Below are 27,441 nucleotides of genomic sequence, written 5' to 3'. Positions count from 1 at the left end.
ATCATGTAAATGTATTCCTTAATTCAATGCCACTGATGACGTAATTTGGCTGCTCAGTCTCTAGCGCAAGCTATCAAATCCAGAGGGATTTGAAGGTGCAGTATGCAAGTTTGACACCCAATAGAAGGAATATTTCCCATATTAAAAGGAGTTTTTTTCCTAACCAACACCTGAAATTTACATTTTAGAAATGCCTTCTATTTCTCGCAGGTGAACAACAGGATGAACTATGATCAGCTCAGGTACACCTCATGTGCTTTATTCAGTGTTAAATGCTAACAGTGTGAGCTTGAATGGCATTTAACATGACATTTATTGCCATACTACTGAAAGCAGCAGCAGATAGTTCAGCTTAGATCTGGAAAATTAATGAAATGGTCTGAAATTTAACTTTAGAACAAACCAACACACATATCAGTGATTCAGCATCTACATTTAATAATGTTAAAGAGGTTTAATATGTATTAATCAGATTATAAACCTTACCATTTTGTTAGAGTGCAGTGAGTGCACTATTCTGTGCTTCTGAATGGCTGTATTTACATTTCTGTCATGTTTCGTCTGGTGCAAACAGCCAAATTGCTCATCACTGCAAATCTTGTTATGTAGAGCAGTGGTCCTCAACCTTTTTATTAGAAACAACGAACTTGTGTGAACTCTAGAAAAGTGGCGATATGCAACCAGCTCCTAAAAGGCCGCCGTAATTTGCGATTTCCATCTATTGATCTTGCACAGACATGCTGGATTCACCTGATTTGTTGACAAATGGGTGGCGGATCTATTCCTTGGCAGTTCATGGGTCCTTCACTAGGCATTTTCCCCTTAGCAAAGAAATTTTCCAGACACCTCTGATTCTTACTCGTTTTGCTGCTTGTGGGTTAAATTTGGGCACCGAGAGGAGAATACGGTCATTTTTCAAAATAAAAGATTGTTCAGACTCGGTTCGGCCCGGTACCAATTGATCCACGGACCGGTACCGGTGGTTGAGGACCACTGACGTACAGTGTTGTTAGGACACAGGGTTTCTATGTAACCCGCTCACTTAATGTTTACGCTTGTAATATTTATATAATTTACTAATTAATAACCACCTCATGTGGAACTCTGAATCTGCGTCTCATTTCGGGGTCCACTGTCCACCACAGGCCACATTTTGATTGCGGGCCCATGCTTTGAGAGTCTTCATGATTTCAATGAAGGCAACCCGGGGTGCTGAAATCTAATTGGCTAAACTGGCAGTGGGCGGGTTAAATGACCAAAACAAAGACAGCCGTTCCAACACGTAACGCATATTTACACAGCATAATATCTGACTACAGCATTGTTTTTCAGATAAACAAGAATGTTTATTTAGCATGTTTCTGAATTATCTGCAAACATAGTACAGTATTTTTATGCTTAAGAAGAGTCATAAAGTTACATACAGCAGCTTTATTATTATATTGTTACTCCTAGTGGGGGAAAAATAAATAGTAATGAAGATCAAGAGCCCTTTGACTGAAAATTACAACCAAAAGTGGCATATGTGGTGTAGTAGGAGCATCTTGTATCACTAGTTTTGGTGCTATCGTAACCAAATTAAGTCATCAAAAACAATGGCAGCACCCTTGGTCCAAAATAAACTGGAATAAATGTGGATTTTTTTTTTTACGTAAATATGTTGTGGTTTCTTTCTACATATTACACAAAGGGGCATCATTTACATTATATTAAGGTATACACATGTCTAGATATTCAGGGTTCCCTTTAAGAGCTGTTAGAGCGTTTTGTGAGTGCGCTAGAGGGCGCTGTTACCTCAGCACTGAATCTGTGCTCGTGGAGAGAAGAATTGAAGACTACAGCAGAAGATGAGGGAGAGGGAGGGCGAGAGGGAGGCTACATGGATGAAGAAGAGGAGACAAATGCAGACACATCAGGAGGAAAATAAACCCAAAGACACCAATGCAGGAAAAAAAACACCAGAGACAGACACGGGGAGACGTCTGCGCGGGCCAGAGGATCAGAAGTAATCTGATCAGACTTTAGACAATGGATTTAATCAAATCTTGAAAAATGATTGCTCAAGAGAAGGATTCTGAATCACAAAACACAATGATGGTTTTGATCTTGATTAAATCTTCCGTTTGTGTAGCTCAAATCGGTTTTATAGCTTCAGTGAAATGAAAATAATGTTTTTAAGACGTTAAGCTAGTGTGCTCCAAAACAATGACAAAATTCATGATTAGAAGAAATAAAACTGATATAAACATTCGTTCATTCATTCGACTTAATGAACCGACAATAATTCCGACATGTTTTACGCAGCGGATGCCCTTCCAGCTGCAACCCAGTACTGGGAATGATATTAACATGTAAATCTTATTTACAATATGTCTTTAAATCTTTACAAAGCAGTTTGTCACTTCCGCCTAAATGGATAATGTTTCTTTTCCACGTCACATAATCTCCTCAAATCTTGACCAATCAAATGCTCTCTATTGTCTGACATGCCCCGCCCCCTTCTCAATTGCTTTTCATTTGATGTGTTTGAGCCAACCACTCTCATTGGCAGAGCGGTGAGAAAAACAAAACCCTATTGGCTGTTTTTTTTACAAAGAGTAGGGACTACTCTATAAGTAAGATGTGTTTCCTGATCCTGGATCAGAAATTCCCATCATTCTGATCCAGATAAAACTTTCTGATCAGCTGACCCGGATGATCATGAGCAGATGATGATGATTATAAGAGTGAACTGACCTTCTCAGCGAAGCGGTGAGAGCCCACGATGGAGAAAACATCTCCTGAAGGCACTGAACTGCTCCTCTGTATCCTGCTCTTCTCACAATGAGACTGGGGAAATAAAGAAACAGCCATATTTCACTAGAATATATGTAGGATATTATCATTAGGATCTGATTACATGATGATGTTAACATTAATATTTCATTATTGGTAACATTTTTATTAATTAATGAATATTGCAATTCGCTGAAACAATGATAAAGAGTGTTAAAAAATGATTATGCAAATTGAAATGCAAGATAAAGTTTGTGTCAGTGATAGAATTTGTAAAAAAAATGATGCATAATACAGGATTTTTAATATAAATAACGCTGAATTAACCCCCAGGGCCCTATCATTTGTGTGTGGTGTGATTTGTTGCTGTTTTCAGACCAGCCCAATCCTAATTTTCACGTTTGGAGTGACGTTGTTTAAATAGCAAATCCATTTGCACCACTTTGTGGACTAATGAGTGTGCTGGTCTATAAAGGAGATGTGTTAAGGCGCATTGTTGGCATGTTGCTATTTTGAGGAACTGAAATAGACTGCGCCATTGACCACCTAAAAGCAGCTCTAAAATCCAGCACAGAGGGTGTTAGTTATGCGCCTATGCAGGTCTAAACACTTACACATTGATTAATACACACAGAATGTACAGCAATACACAAATATCTTTACAGATGAAAACAATTAAAGGATTAAAATGATACAGAAAAGATTTTTTAGTACTTAAATATAAACACCACTGCCTCCATGCCTCCATCCCGGGGAGCTTTCTCAGTTTATTCATGTTTATTCTGCACCCGTTTAATGTTATTATTATTTGTATTATTTGTATTGTTTTATTATGCAGTATTATTTATTATTTGTATATTTAAATTTGTTTGAATAAACACAAGTGTAGATTTGTCCACCTGTGGGGATCACCTGTCTGATTTGTCCACCTGTCTGCATCACCATATGGAGCATAAGAACAGGACGTGTGTTTAACTCCGTTTTCTGACCACACTTCATTATTATTGTCAATTTATTCTTTGCTGGAAATTAGAACTGAATTTAGAAATAGTTTTGACACAAATCTTTGTGCGTAACAAACTAAATTAAATATGTGAGCTAATAGATGTGTTCAGTGGAGTGAGTTTCCACCGTTTCCTCACTCCACCAAAGTAAAGGAGTAAAGAGTAAAAGTAAAGTAAAGAGAAAGTAAAGAGGCTGAATGGAGGAGGCTCGTTCTTTATCCTCGCACTGCAGATGCTCTGTTTAACTGTTTTCTCACTAGTGAGGTGTTCAGTTTTTACACTTACAAAGTCTGCCACGTAAATAGCAAATGCACCATGGTGCGACGCGACTGACTCTTAAAGGGAAGGAGAGACGAGACTGTTTGGTTTAATGCATGTTATGCTCAAAACACACCCAGAACTCATAAAGAGAATAAGCTCAGCCCTGTTAGACCATGCTCCGGGGCACAGAGGATATTTTTTTAGTCCTTAAAATAGCAAAAGTGGATTTAGTTTTAGACTCTGTGCCTAGATTGCTAAAATAGAGCCCCTAGCATGTGAAATGTGAATCAGGATTACATTAACTTACAAAATACAATACAAATACAAAATACAAGCTTATGTAAAACTGAAATGTTACAGTAGTACTGTAACTTTCAGCATAACATAAAATAATAGACCTATAATTATCATTCGTCTTTTTTTTAAATTAATTCCACAAGATACAGTATAACAGTAACAATTATTTGCCAAAAATTTAATTAAAACAAAATAATAATAATAATAATAATTATTATTATTATACTTTTACACATGTAGCCTTATATAAATATAATTAAAGTTAAACATTAAAGAGGGTATTTGCTTAAAAAAAAAACACCAACATACAAACGTGTCATAACATTTTTTTAATTTTAAACTTATTCATACAAGCAAACAAACAAAAAGGAAAAATTATGTATTATTTAAATAATACAATAAATTTTTTTTAATAATCACAACTTAACTAAAAAATTAACATTTTATTTACAATTCAAATTAGGGCTTTACGATATTGGTATACTTCATATTGCAATGGTATATTTGGTATATACTGGTATATTTCATATTGCAATATGCAGTGTTGGGCAACAACGTCGCTACAAGCCACTACTTTCTAAATCAAATAGCTTTTCAGTAGCGAAGCTATATTTGTTGTCAAGTAGGGCAGTAGCGTCCACACAAGCTACAATTCCTGATCGCGAATCAATAAGTTACAGCACCGGCATTCACGTAATTTGTAATATTTGTGTAATTTATTGATGAAGAGTTGTAAAAAAAAAAAAATATATATATATATATATATATATATATATATATATATATATATATATATATATATATATATATATATATATATATATATATATATATACACAATATAATGCTCATTCCTAAATATTTCCCTTTACTATAAATGACTATAGTATTTTAAATGTGTAACAGCTGGTTTTATTGGATTTTTTGTTTTAGCTGTTATATACTATAATTTGTTCGTTTAGTACAGCATATTATTTACAGTAAATAACTGAACTGAACTATTCTGCCTCGTGTTTCATTGACAGTTTTATTGATCACTAAGATATGATTGACTTGGATTTAAGTTGCTTCGATTTAAAAATAAAAATTGCGAAAATAGCTTAGATGTAGCTAAGCTACATTTGCCAAGTAGCTTTTAGTTTAGCTTGCTACATTTCCCAGGGTGTAGCTTTCAGTGTAGTTACGCTACATTTTAAGTAGAGTAGCTAATAGCTTAGCTCACTACATTATTCAAGTAGCTTGCTCAACACTGGCAATATGAATATAATTTCACAAGATGATTCTGTTTGGACAACATCGATTACGTTGATTGAAATGGTTTTGTAGGGAAGTACTGTGTAAAATATCCAAAGTATTTAGACAATAAAATAAATGAGCACATACTGTATGAAAGCAATAGAATGAAGATGAAAATGAACGCGTGTTATGGTTTACAGTGGAGTTTAACAACCTTGAGGTACAGAAATTCAATAAAAAAATCTAAAATAACATGGTATAGTCTTCATTCTATAAATGATTAAACAGAATCTTTGTTAATGTGGCAACTTTATAACTTTTTGTTTAAATTCACTTGAGATCCTGCGATGTGACTATTGTGGATTCACACATTGCGATATCAATGCTGAAACCATATCCTTATCCGTCATCATATCCTCAGTTTGTTGATTCACGTCCGCCATTTTCAGCGTGAGTCAAAGCAATATCACTAAAGGAACACCCTAGCTCTATTTTTAGATGCAAGGCTCATTGGGCTCAACACAAGATCAATATTCTCCACATTATCGCTCTAATCGGAATTATTGGTTGTATCTTTAGGTCGGTTTGCAAACATGTGTACTTCTCATTGAGTCTACCTTATACTTCAGCCGTTTGCATTTCTCGCGATGCCAGAAGCTCCCTGTGATCTTAACTAGCATGCGTTTTACAATTCTAAACATAGGTTTCTATCAGGGTACACTCAAGTGGACGGCTGGGCGCCGCGGACCGCTGCAGAAACCTATGTTTAGAATTCAAAAATGCGTGGCGCGACGATTCGGGACACTTCATGTTTCTGCCGCGCTGCAGAGAGTGTCTGGTGTGTCGCGGCTTCGAGCGGCGCATCCGGTGCCTCAGTTAAAGATAATTCAGTGTGCGTGGTTATTAGTTTCTGTGTACAAGCTCGGCACTTGAAACTAGCACACAGTTGGCTGTAAAACTGTACAAAGACACAAATGATTTTGTACTCTCTGCTTGGTCTGTGTCCGAGTCGTACATGTACGACTGAAAGGTGATCCTCTCTCTCTCCTTCTCCGTCTGCCTGTCAGACTCTAGCAAACGCAGAGCGGGTGAGCTCATGGCCCCGCCCCCTTGTCACGTTGGCGGGAAGCCGAAACTAATTTACATGTGAAGCAACACACCCATAAATCAGCGAGCTGTGGACACACCCCCAACATGACACTTTTTAACACATTATAATAAAAAATCTGAATTGTGTTTTGAACTGAACCTAAACTGGCACACTCAGAAGAACCATAATATTCATACTAAATCATAAAAAAGAGGTAAACTATGTGCCCTTTAAGACTTTGAAATGCCCATATTGACGTACCTGCTCTTCTATTTTGTCCTGTCGGTCAAGAGCGGCCTCTACAGCGTCAAAAAACTCATCTTCGTTGATCAGGCTGTTTGGACCCTCCTGATTGACAAACAGAGATGACCACACAGTTTGCACACCACACCGTTTACACAGGCATTACTACACAATAACGCAAACCCACCTCATAATCAGGCCCTCCGAAATGAGACTTCTTCTTGAGCTCGGACAGGGCAGATTTATAGGCCTCCTCCACCCTCCTCCTTTTCTCCATCTCCTGTATTGAAGCCAGAGAGCAGGAATGAGTTGAGCTGGTGGAAACACTGGGCTGCGCTCAGGTTTAATGTGTTGGCGTGAGTAGACGAGATCTGGCCGGAGCGAGAGGCTGTATCGCTCCATTGTTCAGACTGTGTCCTCCTTCTGATTGTGTGTGTGTGTGTGTGTATGTCAGTATTGTGCTGAATGCTGCTGACTGCAACACATCAGCAGACGCTTCAGCTCCACCTCTGACACACACACACACACAAACAACTGATGGAGGAACTTTTATTGCAGAAGAAATGTCAGCTTTGTGTTAGTTTGCTGTTCATTTATTAGATATCATTGCTAGAATGTTGATCAAACTTTTAAGTATGATGTTTCAGCACAATACATAGTCGGCTGCTCGATAATGGGAAAAATCATAATCATGATTATTTTGGTCATAATTGTAATCACGATTATTCAGGAAATTTTCACAGTATTTCCTATAATATTTTTTCTTCTGGAGAATGTCCTATTTATTTTATTTTGGCTAGGATAAAAACAGGTTTAAATATTTTAAAACCTATTTTAAGGTCAATATTATTAGCCCTATTAAGCTATATATATTTTTGATTGTCTGCAGAAGAAGCTACTGTTATATAATCACTTGCCTAATTACCCTAATTAAGCCTTTGATTCACACTTTAATCTAAATGCTTGTGTCTTGAAGAATATCTAGTCAAATATTATTTACTGTCATCATAGCAAAGATAAAAGAAATCAGTAATTAGAAATGAGTTATTATAACTATTATGATTAGAAATGGGTTGAAATTATTTTCTATTAAGCAGAAATCGAGGGAAAAAAGTTGCTAATTATTCAGAAGGGGCTAATAATTCTGACTTCAACTGTATATATACAGCTATTTCCCCCCCTGTAAATAAGGAAAGGGAAATAAATACAATAGAATACAAATATTCACTGTATCTTCACTGATTATCTTCATTAAGCATCTTTACTGTAAGAATAAAACTAATTATGGCTACAAAAGTCGTTCAGTCAAGAGCAGTGAGGGATTTTCTCCTTGGGTTGTTTGATTAATATTAAAAACAGTCGGCAGCAGGAATATTGCGTGCTGTCACTTTAAGAGCAGTGCGGTTTTGTTTAATGGATTCTCTTTCACGTGTCTTTTGATTCTCAACTTGTTTGTTTATTACACAAATGAGGGTTAATATGAATACTCACTAAACACTGCGTTTTCACACCTATTTGACTATTAAAGAACTCACATTTAGATGACTTTAGGTGTGTGTGCTCTGCTCGTCTGCACACACACAACAGCACACAAACACACACAACACAATGCGGTCTCATTCACGCCTCTAAAAACATGAATGATTTGAATGTACATCAATGAATGATGTGCATCCCGTGCTGCAAAAGTTACATTACAGTACATGCTTTTAGTAATGTTCATGTGGAACTGAGCTTTGCAGAGCAACAAATGTGTACAACTGGAAAGGGGCGGTATCTGATGCAATAATCGTTTATCTCGATTAATGCTTTTTCATAATCGTTTGAAGCCAAAATCGAAATCGGATTTTCGATTATCCGATAGTGTTTCTAGTGCAATACATGCACTAGAAGTATAGTGATATAATATAGTACACACTCAGAAATAAAGGTACAAAATCTTTATTCATCAGGGGTCGCCACAGCGGAGAAAGTCTTATTTGTTTTATTTCAGCTAGAATAAAAGCAGTTTTTAATGTTTTAAAAGCCATTTTAAGGTCAATATTATTATTATTATTATTTTTTTACAACTGTCTACAGAACAAACCATGATTATACAATGACTTGCCTAATTACCCTAACCTGCCTAGTTAACCTAATTAACCTAGTTAAGCCTTTAAATGTGACTTTAAGCTGTATTGAAGTGTCTTGAAGAATATCTAGTCTAATATTATTTACTGTCATCATGGCAAAGAGAAAATAAATCAGTTATTAGAGATGAGTTATTAAAACTATTATGTTCCTATCCAAGTTTTGGGAGCAACAAATAATATTTTGACTTCTAGTTGATCATTTGGTATCAGAAGTGGCTTATTTGAAAGACAAAGGCCTCTAGATTACATTTATTTGACCAAAATAAAATATGATCATGCCTTGATTTTTAATTATTTCATTAGGACAGTAAGGTCTGACTCTGCTTAGACAAAAGTCTTGTGACTGAACAGAAATAATGTCCAGTATAGAATATGTGGTCATGCTGCAGTGGAAACAGAATGAATATTGTGTCTGACTCCATCATGAGCTTGGAGGACTGCATCCATACATCTCTGAATGACTCAAATCACTGATTAATAAAGTCATCTGGAATGGCAAAGAAAGCCTTCTTGCAGGACTCCCAGAGTTCATCAAGATTCTTTGGATTCATCTTCAATGCCTCCTCCTTCATCTTACCCCTCAATAATGTTCATGTCTGGTGACTGGGCTGGCCAATCCTGGAGCAGCTTTGATGTGGAGGCTGAAGTATGAGAAGGAGCGCTATCCTGCTGGAGAATTTGCCCTCTCCTGTGGTTTGTAATGTAATGGGCAGCACAAATGTCTTGATACCTCAGGCTGTTGATGTTGATCATCCACTCTGCAGATCTCTCCCACGCCCCCATACTGAATGAAACCCCTAACCATGATTTTTCCTTCACCAAACTTGACTGATTTCCGTGCTCCATGTGGGTTCCAGTAGGTCTTCTGCAGAATTAGTGGTGATTGGGATGCAGATCAACAGATGATTCAGCAGAAAAATACACCTTCTGACACTTTTACAAACGATCAACTAGAAGTCAAGTTATTATTTGCTGCTCTTATAACTGGGATCGACCACAAGATTTTTGTCAGGTAGTGTTTATTCATTTATTTATTTAAATTAAGTGAGTTTTGCCTAAGCTAAATAATCTGCCAGTAGGGAAAATAAATTATCTTTTTTCAGTTTGAAACAAGAATATTTTACTAACCCCACTTATATAGCTTTAATAATAATATTTTTTATAATAAATAATAATAGTACTGATTTTCAAGTATAAACTCACTTAATATAGACTTGTTATTTCTGAAAACAGATGCGGCTCTCGTACCTTATCCAGCCTCTTCTGCCAGCTGTCTTCCCTCTTCACCATCAGGTCGATGCAGTGAGAAAGAGTGGCCAAGATCCCCGCAGTGGTCGCCTTGAACGTGATGGCTTCTCCTTTAAAATCGATCCCGTTAATGCCTTTATGACTCAAACACTGGAATACTGAGGGAGAGAGAGAGAGAAAAGAAATGGTATGAGCTTTAAAATATTAGGATATTAATTTACCATCAGGCACAATAAAATTAAATGTGCAGTGTGTAAATTTCACACCCAGTGGTTCAACTAGGTATTTCACTCCTGGATCAAAACAAACACAAGCGCAGGTTGCCAGATTGAGAACCAAGAGGAGTGAGCCTGACTATCGAGCACAAACAAACGATCTGATTCTGATTTAGCATTGTTTTTTAGATAAACAAGAATGTTCACTTAACATGTTTCTGAAATATCTGCAAACATATTGTGGTATTTTAATGCTTTAGAAAAGTCAGAAACTTACATACAGCACCTTTAAACATCAATCAAATCTCTTCCATGCTAACGTAAGTTTTTTTCCCTTAACAAGCAGTTTCTTATATTTTTCATAATTTTTTTTGCAATAAGTAATATAAATGTAAAAATTATTTTGAATTACATTTATTAATTTAGCAGATGCTTTTATCCGAAGTGACTTGCTCAAATGAATTGACTTAGAAAAAACGACTTTCAAAAATGACTTACAAAAATAAAAAATGATGACTTACAAGAATGAAAAATAAATTGAATAAATGACTTGGAAAAAGGGAAAAAATGACTTCTAAAAATAAATTAGAAAAATGAAAAGTGACTTAGAAAAATAAATTAGAAAAATGAAAAGTCACTTAGAAAAATAAATGTAAAAAATTACTTTAAAATAAATTAGAAAAATGACTTCCAAAAATGAAAAGTGTCTTAGAAAAATAAATTAGAAAAATAACTTAGAAAAGTAAAAAACTGACTTAGAAAAATGACTTGCAAAAATAGTGACTTAGAAAAATTACTTAGAAAAATGAAGCGACTTAGAAAAATGAAAAAAAATTAACTTCTAAAAATGAAAAAAATTACTTGGAAAAACAGTGACTTAGAAAAATGAAAAGTGACTACAAAAATGAGAAAATGACTTAGAAAAATAAGTTAGAAAAATGACTTAGAAAAATGAAAAGTGACTACAAAAATGAAAAAATAACGTAGAAAAATGAAGTGACTTAGAAATATGACGTAGAAAAAAAAAAAAAAAAAAAATTAAAAGTGACTTAGAAAAATGAGAAAATGACTTAGAAAAATGAATCGACTTGGAAAAATTACGTAGAAAAATTAGAAAAATAACTTAGAAAAAAAATGAAAAGTGACTTTCAAAAACGAAAAGTGACTCTAAATTAATTAGAAAAATGAAAAAAAAATACTTAGAAAATGACTTCGAAAAATGAAAAGTAACTAAAATAAATGACATTTATTACTTACAAATATTTTGATTTTTACAAAAATTTTTATTAATTGATTATGAATTTAATAATACTGAGAAAAAAGGACTTGAAAGGGTATATATACACATACAAAACATCCTGTTTGGATTTAACTTCTAGAGATTTTCATTAGTTTCTTCATATCGGCATTATTATGAGAACGTCAAGACATTTATGAATAAATAAATCCTGTCAAAACATATTTGGCAGAAATAAATATTCTCATAATCTTGCATATAGCGAGCAATTAATATTAAAAAATCCATTCTTAACAGATATTTAAAATGTATCTGCCATTTAAAGTTAAACATTAATATCATAAGAAATGATTACAAATTAAAAATAAATTTTTTATATTATTTATCCCAAACTTTGAGTGCTACTTTAAAAATACATAAAATATACAGTATTTAATTATATTTAGATAATAAAATATATTAATTTCAATTCTCAATAATCTAATTTATCTTTCAAAATACAGAATTATTAATATTAATAAAAATGAATACAAAGCTCATCACATTGCACCTAATTTTAACACAATAAAATTGGTCTCATTATACTACAACCGTAAAGATGTGATGAGCACACAACATTCTGCCATCTATTATTTCCATTAAAACAAAGCAGAACTCTGTGAAACAGGAGAAATGCTGACTCTTCTGTTATAGATCTCGCACAATTCATTACAGCGAGTCCCAAATGACTGGATCAGTGAAGTAAATGAAATGGACAAAGTGCTCAGATTGTGAGCGGCGCCCCGATAGCGTCTCCTCTGGCCGAGTCAGAGAGAGTTTATTGAGCGGAAAAGCTGCTGAAGTTTTCCCCAGTACAGACAGACGCTGTGTGTGTGTAAATGCACCAGACAGACGCTGTGTGTATTAATGCATCACACACTCACACTTCTCCTTGCTGCCGTTGTTGTTATGCAGGAATTCTCCATCGGGGCGAGTGGTGGGAAAATCGTCTTCATCATCTTCCACGACTGAGAAGAGAACACATACACAGATACACAGACACACACATACAGTCAGTTAGTATGAACTCATAGCCTGTGGTTGGTGGTGCCCAGATCGGCCCACTCACATACTGAGAGCTGACACACACACACACACACTGTACAACACAGAGAGGTTTAGAGGAACGACAGCAACCAACAAAAGAAGCAGTTGATCAATTGTGTGAATCAACAGGCCCTTGTGCTGCGACAACACATTCATCCACAGTGGGGATGCACGAGTTATGAAATAAACTGACACTGCATTAGGTTTATATACGTCGCAAAAAACAAATCATTAGAAAAAAATCCTTATTTCAGAACCTGATTCTGTAAGCAGTGCATCTGCAGTGATTATATACAAATTACAAGCAGAGAAATCATCATGCTACACTCTCAGAGATAAAGGTAAAACAGCAGTCATTGGTGCGGTACATAAAGGAAAATAGTAGTACCTTAAGTTTCCATATTGGTAGCTTAAATGTAAATGTTAGTACCTAAAGGGTCCTTATTGTACCTCAATAGGTTATATTTGAACCTAAAGGGTACAAATCGATATTAAAGTAGTCAGTGGTATGGTACATTAAAGAAAAATATTAGCATATTGGTACCTTAAAGTAAATAGTAGTACCTCAAGGGTCTGTATTGGCACCCTAAAAGTAAATATTAGTACCTTAAGGGTCTATATTGTACCTTAAAATGTTATACTGGTACGTGAAAGGGCCACATTGGTATTAAAGCATAAAAGTAATATATTAGTACCTCAAGAATCCATATCGGTACCTTAAAAGTAAACATTAGTACCTCAAGAGTCCATAGTGGTACCTTAAAAGTAAATAGTAATACCTCAAGGGTCTATATTGGTACCTTTAAAATATAAATATTAGTAATTAAAGGGTCTATATTGGTACCTTAAATGTAAATATTAGTACCTAAAGGGTCCATATTGTACCTTAAAAGGTTATAATTGTACCTAAAGGGTACATATCGGTATTAAAGTAGTCACTGGTATGGTACATTAAAAGAAAATATTAGTACCTCTAGAATCCATATTGGTATCTTAAAAGTAAGTAATAGTAACTAAAGGGTCCACATTGGTACCTTAAAAGTAAATAGTAGTACCTCAAGGGTCTATATTGTACCTTAAAATGTTATACTGGTGCCTAAAAGGTCCATATTGATATTAAAGCAGTAACCGGTGCAATACATATAAGGAAAATATTAGTACCTAAAGAATCATATTGGTTGCTTAAAAGTACATTTTAGTAATTAAAGGGTCCTCAATGGTACATTAAAGTAAATAGTAGTACCTCAAAGGTCTGTGTTGGTACCTTTAAAGTTAATATTAGTACCTAAAGGGTCCACATTGGTAACTTAAAAGTAAGCCGTAGTACCTCAAGGGTCTATACTGGTTCCTTCAAAGAAAATATTAGTATATTAGTACCTAAAGGGTCCATGTTGGTATTAAAGCAGCCACTCGTGTGGTACATAAAAGGAAAATATTAGTACCACAAGAATCATATTGGTTGCTTAAAAGTACATATTAGTACTTAAAGGGTCCTCAATGGTACATTAAAGAAAACAGTACCTCAAAGGTCTGTGTTGGTACCTTAAAAGTAAATATTAGTACCTAAAGAGTCCAATTAAAAGTACCTAAAGGGTCCACATTGGTACCTTAAATGTAAATAGTAGTACCTCAGGTGTCTATATTGGTACCTTAAAAGTAAATATTAGTACCTAAAGGGTCCATATTGCTATTAAAGCAGTCACTTGTGTGGTTGATAAAAGGAAAATATTAGAACCTTAAGAACCATATTGGTACCTTAAAAGTACATATTAGTACTTAAAAGGGTGCTTATGGGTACCTTAAAGTAAATAGTAATACCTTAAGGGTCTGTGTGTTGGTATCTTAAAAGTAAATATTAGTACCTAAAGGGTCCATATTTTAGCTTAAAAGGTTATACTAGTACCTAAAAGGTCCATATTACTATTAAAGCAGCCACTGGTGTGGTACATAAAAGGAAAATATTAGTATCTCAAAAATTCATATTGGTACCATAAAAGTAAATATTAGTACCTCTATGGTTTGTATTGCTACCTTATAAGTAAAGTAGTACCTAAACGGTCCAAGTAATAGTAGTACCTCAAGAGTCCATATTGGTACCTTAAAGTAAATAGTAGTACCTTAAGGGTCTATATTGATATCTTAAACGTAGCTTTTTAATACCAACTAATAATAATTAAAGTATGCGTTATTTTTTTAATTTTTATAATTCATAAGTAGCTTTTGTACCATTATTTTTGTCACTTGCAGCTTAGTGGTGGCAAAAAAAAACGCTTTTTACAAGTGGAAGGAAATGTGTCAAATCTATTTAAAAATATATATATATATTTATTTATTCTGTCTTGGAAGTCAAATTTCGAATGCAAATTATTTTTAAAGAATCCTGTCATCTGAAGCTAAACACTGACCTTTAATACTAGAAATACTTTACTTTAGAGTTTATAATGAAGCAATGAATGTCTATTTGAATGTGGTTATATTGACGCTTTTTTTTCTGTAATATTTAATTGTGTTACTTTGCTTTGAGTGAAGTAAATGGGAGAGCAACCCATTTGTTCATTGCAGGGCTTTTACATTTCTGGATTGAAGAAGAATGATTTGTTGGTAAACACATTTAACATTTCGGAAATGATTACATAAAAATTTATTCAATAGGCAACATTATGATTTTTGGACTTAATAACACTGGAGTTTTATAAAAATGAGCAATCTCTACTGAAATAAAGCCTGTTATTATAATACATTACATCTGTTATTATATAGAAATCTGTTATTTTAGACTAATAAAAATGAAAAAAATATATATTATTTAGGAATTAAAATATTAGCTAAAATATTACACATTATTAAATAATACACACTATTTAGCTAACTACAGGTTTAAATAGAAAATAGATAAAAAATACTGTTCGTTTCTTTGTAAAATAAAGGAGAGCCGACTCACTCTTGTCTCTCTGGAGCTCGTCTTTGTTGACGGCGTCAGCGCAGCCATCAAAGTATTTCTGCAGCGTGTCTACCTGCCTGCACAAAATATCCCGAAACGTCTCCATCTCTGCCAGCTTCTCCCGCAGACTGTGACCCTTCTGTAAATCAGACGTGTTGGCCAAGTTACTTCAAAAAGTGTGATTAATTACTAATTACACTGCAGACAAAGTATATATAAATGTAATTGAAATATTGGAACAAAGTGACTTAATTACTCAATAAGTAACTAAATAACTTGACTTAATACTACTTAAAATCCATATAAATTTCAATGCATATACACTACCTGACTACAGTCTTGTCGCCTATCCCAGTTTTACTAACAAGAAATAATAACTTGACTTCTAGTTGATCATTTGGTATCAGAAGTGGATTATGAAAGGCAAAGGCCTCTAGATTACACTTATTTTACCTAAATAAAAGATGATCATGCCTTGACAGTAAGGTCTGACTTTGCTTTGGTCTGACAAAAGTCTTGTGACTGAACCTTCAATAATGTCCAGTATAGACTGATTTCACGCGGCCGCCATTTTTAAAAGCGAAATCGAGGCTGCGGTGGGAAGAATCCCGGAAGTATCGTTGGGAGTTACATTGGAACGTTGTGTAGCTTGCTGTATATCTTATCAGCGAAGAGAAAGTGACACAAATTTATCATTTCACCGCCTTCCGAGTGACCCGAAGGTCCGTTCTGAATGAATGGTGAAAATAAAAATGGATATCAGAGCTTATTTTCAGCTAAGTTAAGGGAAATGGCACTAGTTAGCTAGCGTTTTCTTTCCCAAACACACGTTTTAGACGCCATTTATCAAACGCGAGTTAATGAACTTATTCTTTCACTATATTAGACTTGTCACGATACTGAATTAAAAGAAAAACCATCAATTTCCCGCTAACATTTAAGGCACTGTAGATGGCTTTCTTAAAACAGCGCTGATTTGCCATTGTGTTCACGTGATCAACAGAATAGCTTGTGATTGGCCGAGAAGGTCATCAGTTCACCCTCCGCTGTTTACCGAGTACAAACACAGACGAGCCGAGCGATCTGCTTGATGACTCGACTGATCTTCATCTTCATGGCTGCTTCGCGCTCGCGTCTCCGTGTATCTGTGTTTGCACTGGGTGAAGGGCAGTAAACTGAGTGCAAACACAGATACAAGGAGACTGGAACGCGAAGCAGCCGTGAAGATCAGTCGAGTCATCTGCGCTCAGCGGCGCTTCAATGTTAACTCAGCGGGAAATAGATGGTTTTAAAACTTCAGTACCGGGACAACACTATTACAGACAACACGAGGGTGTGCTACAGTGTTTTATCGCTCACTGGGTAACATAGACTGAAGCAGGGAAGCGTCCCCACGGTGTTTACCTGCTGCCATGATCTGAAGCCTAGGAGGACACTTGAGCATATTACTCTTAAAGAGATTGTGATGTTGTTTGATGCTAAATTGCTTTTAATTTTCTAAATTAAACTTACTGAATGATATTAAAGTGATGTTTACACCAGTTCTGCATTTTGAAATCTCGGCAACAGCTGGAGGTGTGTACTCCACATCATGTTACTGTAATGTGTACAGTCCTTGTCCTATACTTCCGGGTTTCTTCCCACCGCAGCCTCGCTTTGGTTCTTTAAAATGGCGGCCGCGTGAAATAAGCGTATAGAATATGTGCTCATGCTGCAGTGGAAACAGAATGAATATTGTGTTTGACTCCATCATGAGCTTGGAGGACTGCATCCATACATCTCTGCAATGACTCGAATCACTTATTAATAAAGTCAATTAAATGTATTAATAGCACTGATTGATGTTGTAAATGTGTGTGTTTTCACCTTAAAGGAGGATGTGGAAGTGGCTGAGTATCCGCTGGTGGCAGATGTGAGGGACAGCATGGAGCCGTGTCTCCTCAAACTGGATTCAGATCCATAACCAGATTCAGCCTGAAACATACAGAGACAAAAAGAGAGATTAGAGAAACACCTTCAACACAAACATCTTCAGATATTTCCCAAATGATGTTTGACAGATTCAGGAATTTTTCACAGTATTTCCTGTAATATTTTTTCTTCTGGAGAAAGTCTTATTTGATTTATTTCGGCTAGAATAAAAGCAGGTTTTAATTATTCTCAATGCATTTTAAGGTCAATATTATTAGCTCCCTTCAGCAATACTTGTTTTGGATTGTCTCCAGAACAAACCACTGTTATACAATGACTTGCCTAATTACTCGAACTTTACCCTAATTAACCTAGTTAAGCCTTTAAATGTCACTGTAAGCTGAATACTAGTATCTGGAAAAATATCTAGTCAAATATTATGTGCTGTCATCATTATAAATATAAAAGAAATCAGTTATTAAAACCATTATGTTTAGATTTTTCCGTAAAACAGAAACTGGGGGGAAAACATACAGTGGGAGCTAATAATTCGGACATTAACTGCACATGGAGAATTGATTGGATGATTGTGGTTTGCCAGTGTTACGTTAAATTAAACTGATAACTTGATAATGACAGTAAAATACTGAATGTGACACTTGAGTTCCAGATTTGGCTTCAGTAAGGACTAATCTAATGTTTATGCACACACATAATGTTGTAAAGCATCCTATAGAAACTATTAAATACTGAATAGCCGCATTTACACTATCGGGCCAGTGCGAGCCAGGGCTTTTTATCGGGCCAGGCCGGGCCAATAGCCCGGGAGGTTGAGAAATGAGTCCGAAATCATGTCGCGTTTCCACTGTCGGGCTAGTTGCTCGCAGTGCGTCACGCAAACACCGCCCCCAGAACGTCCCCCGAATCAAACGTCACACAACCCGTCACACAACCCGCTCACTTCAGCGGGAACAAAAAGCTCAAATTATAACCACAAACACAACCTGGCATCACTACGAGAGCTGGAAGATGGAGAACACCGAAGCGATTGCTTTTTTACTGTTTGTGGTGTTTGTACTGTTTTCGATGTACTTGATAACTTCCTCATTTCTGCAAACGCCGTCTATTTGCCTCTGAACATTTTCCTCAGCCCAAATGTTCAGAAGAGCCCTGGTGCTCTCAACTGACCAGTACTGTCTGCTATCCATTTTTTCTTCTTAGTGAGTTGATCAAGCGCGATAGCAAAACAAATGTAAGGGAAGAAAGCATCTTGTCTCCTCTTTACCTGACAGGAAAACTCCGCCTTTATACGTAACCCCGCCCCGAAGCCCCAGTTGGCCCTCCTTGGCCCAAGGTATTCGGCGGGCTGAAAAAGGCCGGACGCTGGCCCCAAGGAAGCCCCGCTTTGGCCCGATTACGCCCCGGAAGTGATAGTGGAAACGCGACTGGCCTTGGCTCGCCCTGGCTCGCTCGCTTTAGGCGCGATAGTGGAAACGTGGCTATTGTGACACTTGAAACAATATATACAGGTGTATTTACATGCGCGTGTGTGCAATCTGAACAATTTCCACTTCGTCTCCAGTGAACACCAATTACATTCATATATAAATCCAAGTCTTATTTGATTAATTTCGGCTAGAATAAAAGCAGTTTTTAATTATTTTCAATGCATTTTTACACCCTAATTAACCTAGTTAAGCCTTTAAATGTCACTTTAAGCTGAATACTAGTATCTGGAAAAATATCTAGTCAAATATTATGTGCCGTCATCATTATAAAAATAAAAGAAATCAGTTATTAAAACCATTATGTTTAGATTTTTCCGTAAAACAGAAACTGGGGGGGAAACATACAGGGGGAGCTAATAATTCTGACTTTAACTGCACATGGAGAATTGATTGGATGATTGTGGTTTGCCAGTGTTATGTTAAATTAAACTGATAACTTGATAATGACAGTAAAATACTGAACGTGACACTTGAGTTCCAGATTTGTAACTCAAGTGTCCATTTAAAAAAAAATGGAAATAAAATGCATTTAAATTCATGTGAAAAATTACAAACTATAAAGTATTTTTTTTTCTCTTGATTTTTTCTCTATTTTAACATTTTTATTTAAGATTTTTGCCTAACATACAAATCTGGGCAACTAAATTTATAGACCGTTATCGAAACATATTTTGTTAGATTAGCTCCAGATTTGGATTCAGCACTGGCTAATCTAATGTTTATGCACACATTTAAAATTTTAAATCCTTCAGCTTAGTCCCTTAATTAATCAGGGGTCGCCACAGCGGAATGAACCGCCAACTTATCCGGCATATGTTTTACGCAGCGGATGCCTTTCCAGCTGCAACCCAGTATTGGGAAACACCCATACACACTCATACACTACAGCCCATTTAGTTTAACAATTCACCTATAGCGCATGTGTTTGGACTGTGTGGGAAACCGGAGCACCCGGAGGAAACCCACACCAACACAGGGAGAACATGCAAACTCCACACAGAAATGCCGACTGACCCAGCCGGGACTCGAATCCGCGACCTTCTTGCTGTGAGGCAACAGTGATAACCACTGAGCCACCGTGACGCCACGTTTAAATTGAGTTAAATACTGAAAGTGACACTTTAAACAATATGAACAGGTGTATTTTCCACTTCATCTCCAGCTTACGTCACTCACACACACACAGTGTCACTTTCCATGAACTCGGAGGTCTCTCTTGTGGCTCATTTCATGAGTAACGGCTTCTGAAAATAGTTTGAGAGTTTATTTAGAAGCATAAACACACACACGACGGTCACCCCTCGAGACTTCATGACTGTACAGGCCCGATTTACTGTATGTTTGCACCAAATGAACACACTTGACCTCAGCAGCAACACGATAACACACTAGATAACACACTCCGCTCATTTAGTCATTCTGAAAGAGGGAATGACACTCGATATGAAGATCAGCTACTTCCCCTCTCCCCTTCCTCATACTGAAACTAATCTCAGACTTCACACACACAACACACACACACTTTCACACACTCTTACAGGAAATAAACCCAAAGCACATATTTCGGGTGTAACTGGAATTGGTTTTAAAATAGTTGAGGAGATTAATGTTACTACGTTTTGCCAGAAAATCGTCACCACCTCACATTCCCAGATACAATGAAAGAATGTTCCTTTATGTTTAGCATTTGAAACTTACATCTGGGATGTTTAGGTTTTTTCAGGTGTGATACAAGTTGGAATTGCCCAGTTATATAGGCTCATTTTAAAGGGCACCTATGGTGAAAATCTACTTTTCAAGCTGTTTAGACAGACATATGTGCATGTATAGTGTATAGACCGTCATATTGGGGTGATATAAACACACCCAGTGCTTTTGTTTTCAATTTAACAACATAAAAACGGTGGACCAATTGGAGCGGTTTTTAGATCAACCTCAACTTGACGTAGGAGTGTGTTCCTGTCACTAAAGGAACACCCTAGCTCTATTTTTAGATGTAAGGCTCATTGGGCTCAACACAAGATCAACATTCACCACATGATCGCTCTCATCTGCGCCATTGTTTGTAACTTTAGGTGGGTTTGCGAACATGTGTACTTTTCATTGCGTCTTCCGTAAACATCAGCCGTTTGCATTTCCCGCGGTCACAGAAGCTCCCTGTCATCTTAACTAGGTGCAGCTGGCGCGTTGCCTCATGTGCGCGTCCCTCCATTGGAAATAACGAACTTGCCTGCAGGTCGCACACCAGGAGCGCCGCTCGGTGATGCGCAGCGTCATGCATTTTTGAATTCTAAACATACGTTCCTATCAGGGTACACATAATGGTGCCTCAACTCGGCGGCTGTCCGCGGCACCCAGCCACGACTCATGATACTGTTCATATTTCTGCCATGCCACAGAGCGCCATCTGAATACTTTCATTTTAAATAACACGCGAATGTGCGCGTCTGGTGTGCCGTGTCGCGGCTCTGAGCGGCGCCTCAGTCAAAGTTAATTCAGTGTTCATGATTATTAGTCTCGGTGTACAAGCTCGGTACTTGAAACTAGCACACAGTCGGCTGTAAAACTATACAAAGACAAATGATTTTGTAGTCTCTGCTTGGTCTGTGTCTGAGTCATACATGTACGACTAAATGCTGGTCCTCTCATTCATGTTGCTTCTCTCTGTCTGCCTGTCTGTTGCCAAACACAAAGTGGGAGCTCATGGCTCCGCCCCTCTGATTACGTTGGGCGGGAAGTCGAAACTAATTTTCATGTGAAGCGACACACCCCTAAAACAGCGACCTGTGGACACGCCCCCAAAATAACACATTATAATAAAAATCTGAATAGTGTTTTGAACTGAACCTAAACTGGCACACTCAGAAGAACCATAATATTAATATTACATCATAAAAAAGAGGTAAACTATGTGCCCTTTAAATCTTGTATTAAATGACAAGTTCTGGGCTTTAACACATATTTTGCTCCATTCTGAGTCTGTCAGGTCAATTTGCAAATCTGTACACCAAGAATCTATCTGCAGTGACTTTTACTTCTCTCCATAAACTTGTATCGGAAACAAAGCAATGGTTTGTCTGTTGGTCATCCTCTGGGAAAACGGTTGATGATCGCCTAGTTATCGAAAGACGGCAGGGATAGAAAACTCACACGTTAAAAGCGCATTAAAAATGGTGAAGGAATCCACACGCGCACACTTCACGTGCGAGTTTTAGGTTGCGTAATCACTACTTCAGGTCATAATGACACCACACGTCAAAAAGAGCGGCAGCAGTATAGCAGCAGTGAGGAAATTGTAAATAAAAAAGGATGTAAGGATGTCGCCAGAGTGGCTTTTTGGTTTCTTTTCTTGTGCATCCCAGCCACTAGCTCCCCATCTGAAAGAGTTTAGCATTGGGGATAATACAGTCATTCAACTTGTAATGTTCAGTGTGTATTTGAATAATGATGGCTGGTTCCTTTACTTGAAAGCTCAGATTAGATTATCATAATGTGTTGACAGAGTTTGAGGTTTACTGCACTGCAAAAAATGCTTTTCTTACATAGATCGTCTTGTTTCTAGTCCAAATATCTAAAAATTATTAAATCAAGAAGCATTTTCTAAACAAGCAAAACATGTTGTCTTGTTTTCAGAAATAATATGACAAAATGAAGTGAGTTTTTGCTTAAAACAAGCAAAATAATCTGCCAATGGGGTAAGCAAAATAACCTTATGTCAAAATTAAAAACAAGATTATTTTGCTGACTCCATTGGCAGATTATTTGGCTTGTTTTAAGCAAAAACTCACTTCATTTTGTCATATTATTTCTGAAAACAAGACAACATGTTTTGCTTTCCTATTCACCTTATTCTCCGCGTACGAGAGGGCGCAGCCATTTGAATCATTTTGGCACGAGACTTCCGGTCTCATTCACTTCCATTCATTTTTAGAAGTTAAAAACAGCTCGTTTTGCTGCTTGATGTTGCAAACTGATATTTTCTTCTTATATTATTCTATTTTGTCTGTATTGTCATGCAAATGCTTGTTTGTAGAGTAAGTAGTTCAACCGTTTTCTGCCTTTTTTATTATTCATAGTCATTTCTCCCATTGGCAGCTGAATCGGAAGTTCTAAAACAATCGCAAAAACGAGCGCACTTCCGCATTGAAGAATAAGGTCTATAAATGCTTCTTGATATACATTTTCTTTAGATATTTGGACTAAAAACAAGACAAAACCTTATTTTTGCAGTGTGTATGATTATTATTGACACCTTACAGATGTTGATCTACCTTAAAGTCTGCTTTGATTGTTCAGCGTTCGCACTTTATCATTGCATACACTTTGTAACATTTTATTTATCAAGTTTAACAGTGTCTTTAACACTTGTTTATTTAATTATAAAGAGATCAGATATTTTTGTTTAAATATTTTTGACTATTAAAACTATTTGCCCTAGTAATGTTGGTAAATTAAAGTGGATAAATAAAAAATCCTAACATTCCTAAATGTATTGTTAAATGTATTGTGTGTGTGTGTGTGTGTGTGTGTGTGTGTGTGTGTGTGTGTGTGTGTGTGTGTGTGTGTGTGTGTGTGTGTGTGTGTGTGTGTGTGTGGATGTAATGAAAGTATGATAGATGGATGGATGGAATGAAAGTATGATGGATGGATGAATGGATTAAAAGTATGATGGACAGATGGATGGATGGAATGAAAGTATGATGGATGGATGGATGGATGGATTGAAAGTATGACGGATGGATGGATGGATGGATGGATGGATTTAAAGTATGATGGAAGGATGGATGGATGGATTAAAAGTATGATGGAAGGATGGATGGATGGAATGAAAGTATGATGGATGGATGGACGGATGATGGATGGAAGGATGGAATGAAAGTATAATGGATGGATGGATGGATTAAAAGAAAGTATGATGGATGGATAAATGGATGGATATTTGTTGCTTTGCATTTTAAATGTATATGTAACTTTAAATTTTTATACAATTGTGATGATGGATGGATGGATGGATGGATAGAATGACAGAATGATGAATGGATCTGCAGGCACATATGCAGGCGTTCAACTGTGGCATGCCTTATGAATAATGCCTATTGAATAATTATCTATACCGAATGATATAAAACATGATACCGTGCTATTTTTTTTTACTGTATCGCCCAGCCCTAGTTGTGAGCGTGTCAGAAAAATATGGACAATTAAAAAATCATTTAATTAAATACATTTTAAAAAGATACAATATATTTACAATATCTCATATAATACATCTACTAAAAGACAGAAAGTATTCACAAACTGTATTGAAGTTAAATCACATAAACATCTGCATATTAGATAATGCATTTGTCCTTTAAATAAATATATAGATTTACATACATTTATATAAGCAAACAAATAAACTCAATGATGGGATAAATAAATCAGCAGAATTCCACGTGTGCCTGTTAATAACTCATGTTGTGTACTGCATATTTTTGCACAGTATATTAGAAGTATAGTAAAAAGTAAGCTTGTATGAATACACACAGTGTAATAAACTTAACGCTGTCCACCTCTAGAGGGCCACAGTGAGCTCACTCAGTTTACAGTCGAGTGGGTTTAATCTAGTCACTTTCTGGCAGAAGTGCAGATGACCATTCAGTGTCTCAAGCAAAGACGGGTCAGTCCTGAATTCACTTCAACCAATCAAACACCTTCTTACTGTTTATGACACCTCTGCTGACCAATCAATGGTCAAGAATACTGGCCGTATCTGAATTACACAATCAATAGCCTGAGCAGCTACAGAACAGATGATAAACTTCAGCATGATAACATGCATTAATGCTCCAGCACAGAACACACACACACACACACACACACACACACACACACACCAAATCAATAAAGCTAATCAAGTAATTACTAAAGACTGTGTGTGTGTGTGTGTGTGTGTGTGTGTGTAGTGATATATTTACTCGACATTTAATTGAAATCCCTTTATTTCTACTTTCTTAGTTATTTTGTTCATTTTTTCTTTTCTTGACCGTGTCATGTTTTGTAAACATGTCAAAACTCTTTTTTGATCAGTAATGTGCATTGCTGAGCACTTCACCTTTAAACATGACATTATTGTAAGATTATATACCTTCTTATCTATTTAAATTGTTATTTTAGATATGAATGGATGGATGGGTGGATGGAATGAAAGTATGAAAGATGGACAGATGGATGGAATGAAAGTATGACAGATGGATGAATGGATTAAAAGTATGATGGACAGATGGATGGATGGAAGGATGGAATGAAAGTATGATGGATGGATGGATGGATGGAAGGAAGGAAGGATGGAATGAAAGTAGGATGGATGAATGGATGGAAGGAAGGAATGAAATTAGGATGGTTGGATGGATGGAATGAAAGTATGATGGATGGATGAATGGATGGATGGAGGAAAGGAAGATGGATGGATGGATGGATGGAAGGATGGAATGAAAGTAGAATGGATGGATGGATGGAAGGATGGAATGAAAGTAGAATGGATGGATGAATGGATGGATGGAATGAAATTATGATGGATGGATGGATGGATGGATGGAATGAAAGTATGATAGATGGATGAATGGATGGATGTAATGAAAGTATGATAGATGGATGGATGGAATGAAAGTATGATGGATGGATGAATGGATTAAAAGTATGATGGACAGATGGATGGATGGAAGGATGGAATGAAAGTATGATGGATGGATGGATGGATGGATGGATGGATGGATTGAAAGTATGACGGATGGACGGATGGATGGATGGATTTAAAGTATGATGGATGGAATACATGCATTTTAAATGTATATATAACTTTAAATTTTTATAAAACTGTGATGGATGGATGAATGGATGGAAGGATAGAATGACAGAATGATGGATGGATCTGCAGGCACATATGCAGGCGTTCAACTGTGGCATGCCTTATGAGTAAGAACGGGAACTATTTCAGCAGTGAATCAGACTGAGGAACCTCGTCCAAAAAGAGGCGTGCATGTGTGTGCATGTGTGCATGTGAGTCAGTATCAGAAAAGGGTCATCCTCAAGGCAGGAGAAAGATGAATGGACAGGGAAGTATGTGTGTGTGCGTAAGAGCGTAATCAGAAGCATGTGTGGATCAGGGTGTGTCCTCATGACCCCAACACTTGTGCAAACTCAGCAGATGCTAAAATAGGCAGACCTCACGCACACGCACACACTCATGTGGTTATCGTCACTTCATTTGTTAACTGCCTGATTTATTTATTTATTGATTATTTTAAATTCAAGGTGCAACATTCGGTCATTCACACTTAGAGTTGCTTGTCCAAATGTGGTACCTAATAATTCAAATATTAATTGTGATTTGAATAATTAACATATTAAAGCCTATTATGGGTTTTTGAGAATGACCTATTATGTAGTGCGTAACACAGCTCTAAGTGAAGTGAAATATCCAGCTAAGGCTTAAATCTGAAAGGGGACAGTGTTTAAAACTATTGATTCATCTATAAAAGAGTCGACTCAAAGTGAATCGTCTTGATAACGAGTCTTTAGCCGTTTCGGCGTGACATCGATATGAAACTTAAGCCCCGCCCAACAGTTGCGCGTGCAAACCTGGGAAAATTGAAACCTGCGGCCCCGCCCACAAACAGTAGCAAAGAAAAAGAGGAAGACGAGCACTGTAGCAGATCCTGGTTGAATCAAGTCGTGTAGACGCTGTGCTCAGCTGGATATTATTGGAAGTGTGAGGGGAAAGCCAGTGTTAGTTTCTCTACCCAAAAATGAAGTGTTTGAGGTTTATTTTTACAAAAATACCTTAGAATTATAGCCCTCATTTTTCTGACGAGTGCTTCAGTAATCTACACGCTTACAACGGGGGAGGATCAGAAAAGGAAGGATCAGAAAAGACTGCTGATGTATGGGACTTTGGCAGAGCTTGACAGGAACTTTATCGGTAAACAGTTCATGGATCAGTTTCTTCCTCCATTTCACAAGTGCAAGTAAGTGCGATTAAAATGGCTGCCTCCTTGTTTTCTCTAGCTTGCTAATTTAATTGTGTTTTGTTACTTGTAACCGCTTGTACTGTATCAGGTTACTCTTTATATTCTCATTTCACGAGTTCACACTTGCAATAGTTCCAGAATAAAGCGTTTTTGGCGTGCTGTCCGGGGAGAGGGCTTTGAGTTCGGGGAAGACACCTCAACATCAGGAAATGGAGAGGAATTGGGATTCGAGCGAAGTATCTAGC

At 36.6% G+C, this 27,441-nt stretch overlaps 1 protein-coding gene across 2 annotated transcripts in view; it reads right to left on the bottom strand.

Annotated features, from left to right (window-relative positions):
• Positions 1-27,441, bottom strand: part of LOC130214203 (ceramide transfer protein) — a 99,385-nt gene that overhangs the window by 21,570 nt on the left and 50,374 nt on the right. Inside the window, exons 4-11 of one of the 2 annotated variants that reach the window (XM_056445754.1) lie at positions 17,632-17,739; positions 15,766-15,904; positions 12,662-12,745; positions 10,287-10,444; positions 7,094-7,186; positions 6,925-7,011; positions 2,737-2,829; positions 1,795-1,875 (exon numbers count right to left, since the gene is read on the bottom strand). In XM_056445754.1, coding sequence (XP_056301729.1) covers positions 1,795-1,875; positions 2,737-2,829; positions 6,925-7,011; positions 7,094-7,186; positions 10,287-10,444; positions 12,662-12,745; positions 15,766-15,904; positions 17,632-17,739 — 843 coding nt within the window. The remainder of the gene's footprint in view (positions 1-1,794; positions 1,876-2,736; positions 2,830-6,924; positions 7,012-7,093; positions 7,187-10,286; positions 10,445-12,661; positions 12,746-15,765; positions 15,905-17,631; positions 17,740-27,441) is intronic. The other variant, XM_056445755.1, reaches the window with a different exon arrangement.

The sequence above is a fragment of the Danio aesculapii genome, chromosome 21 (assembly GCF_903798145.1).
Source record: "Danio aesculapii chromosome 21, fDanAes4.1, whole genome shotgun sequence".
Lineage (NCBI taxonomy): Eukaryota > Metazoa > Chordata > Actinopteri > Cypriniformes > Danionidae > Danio > Danio aesculapii.
Note: the sequence above shows the minus strand (reverse complement) of the source record. Positions and strands in the feature narration are given on the sequence as shown.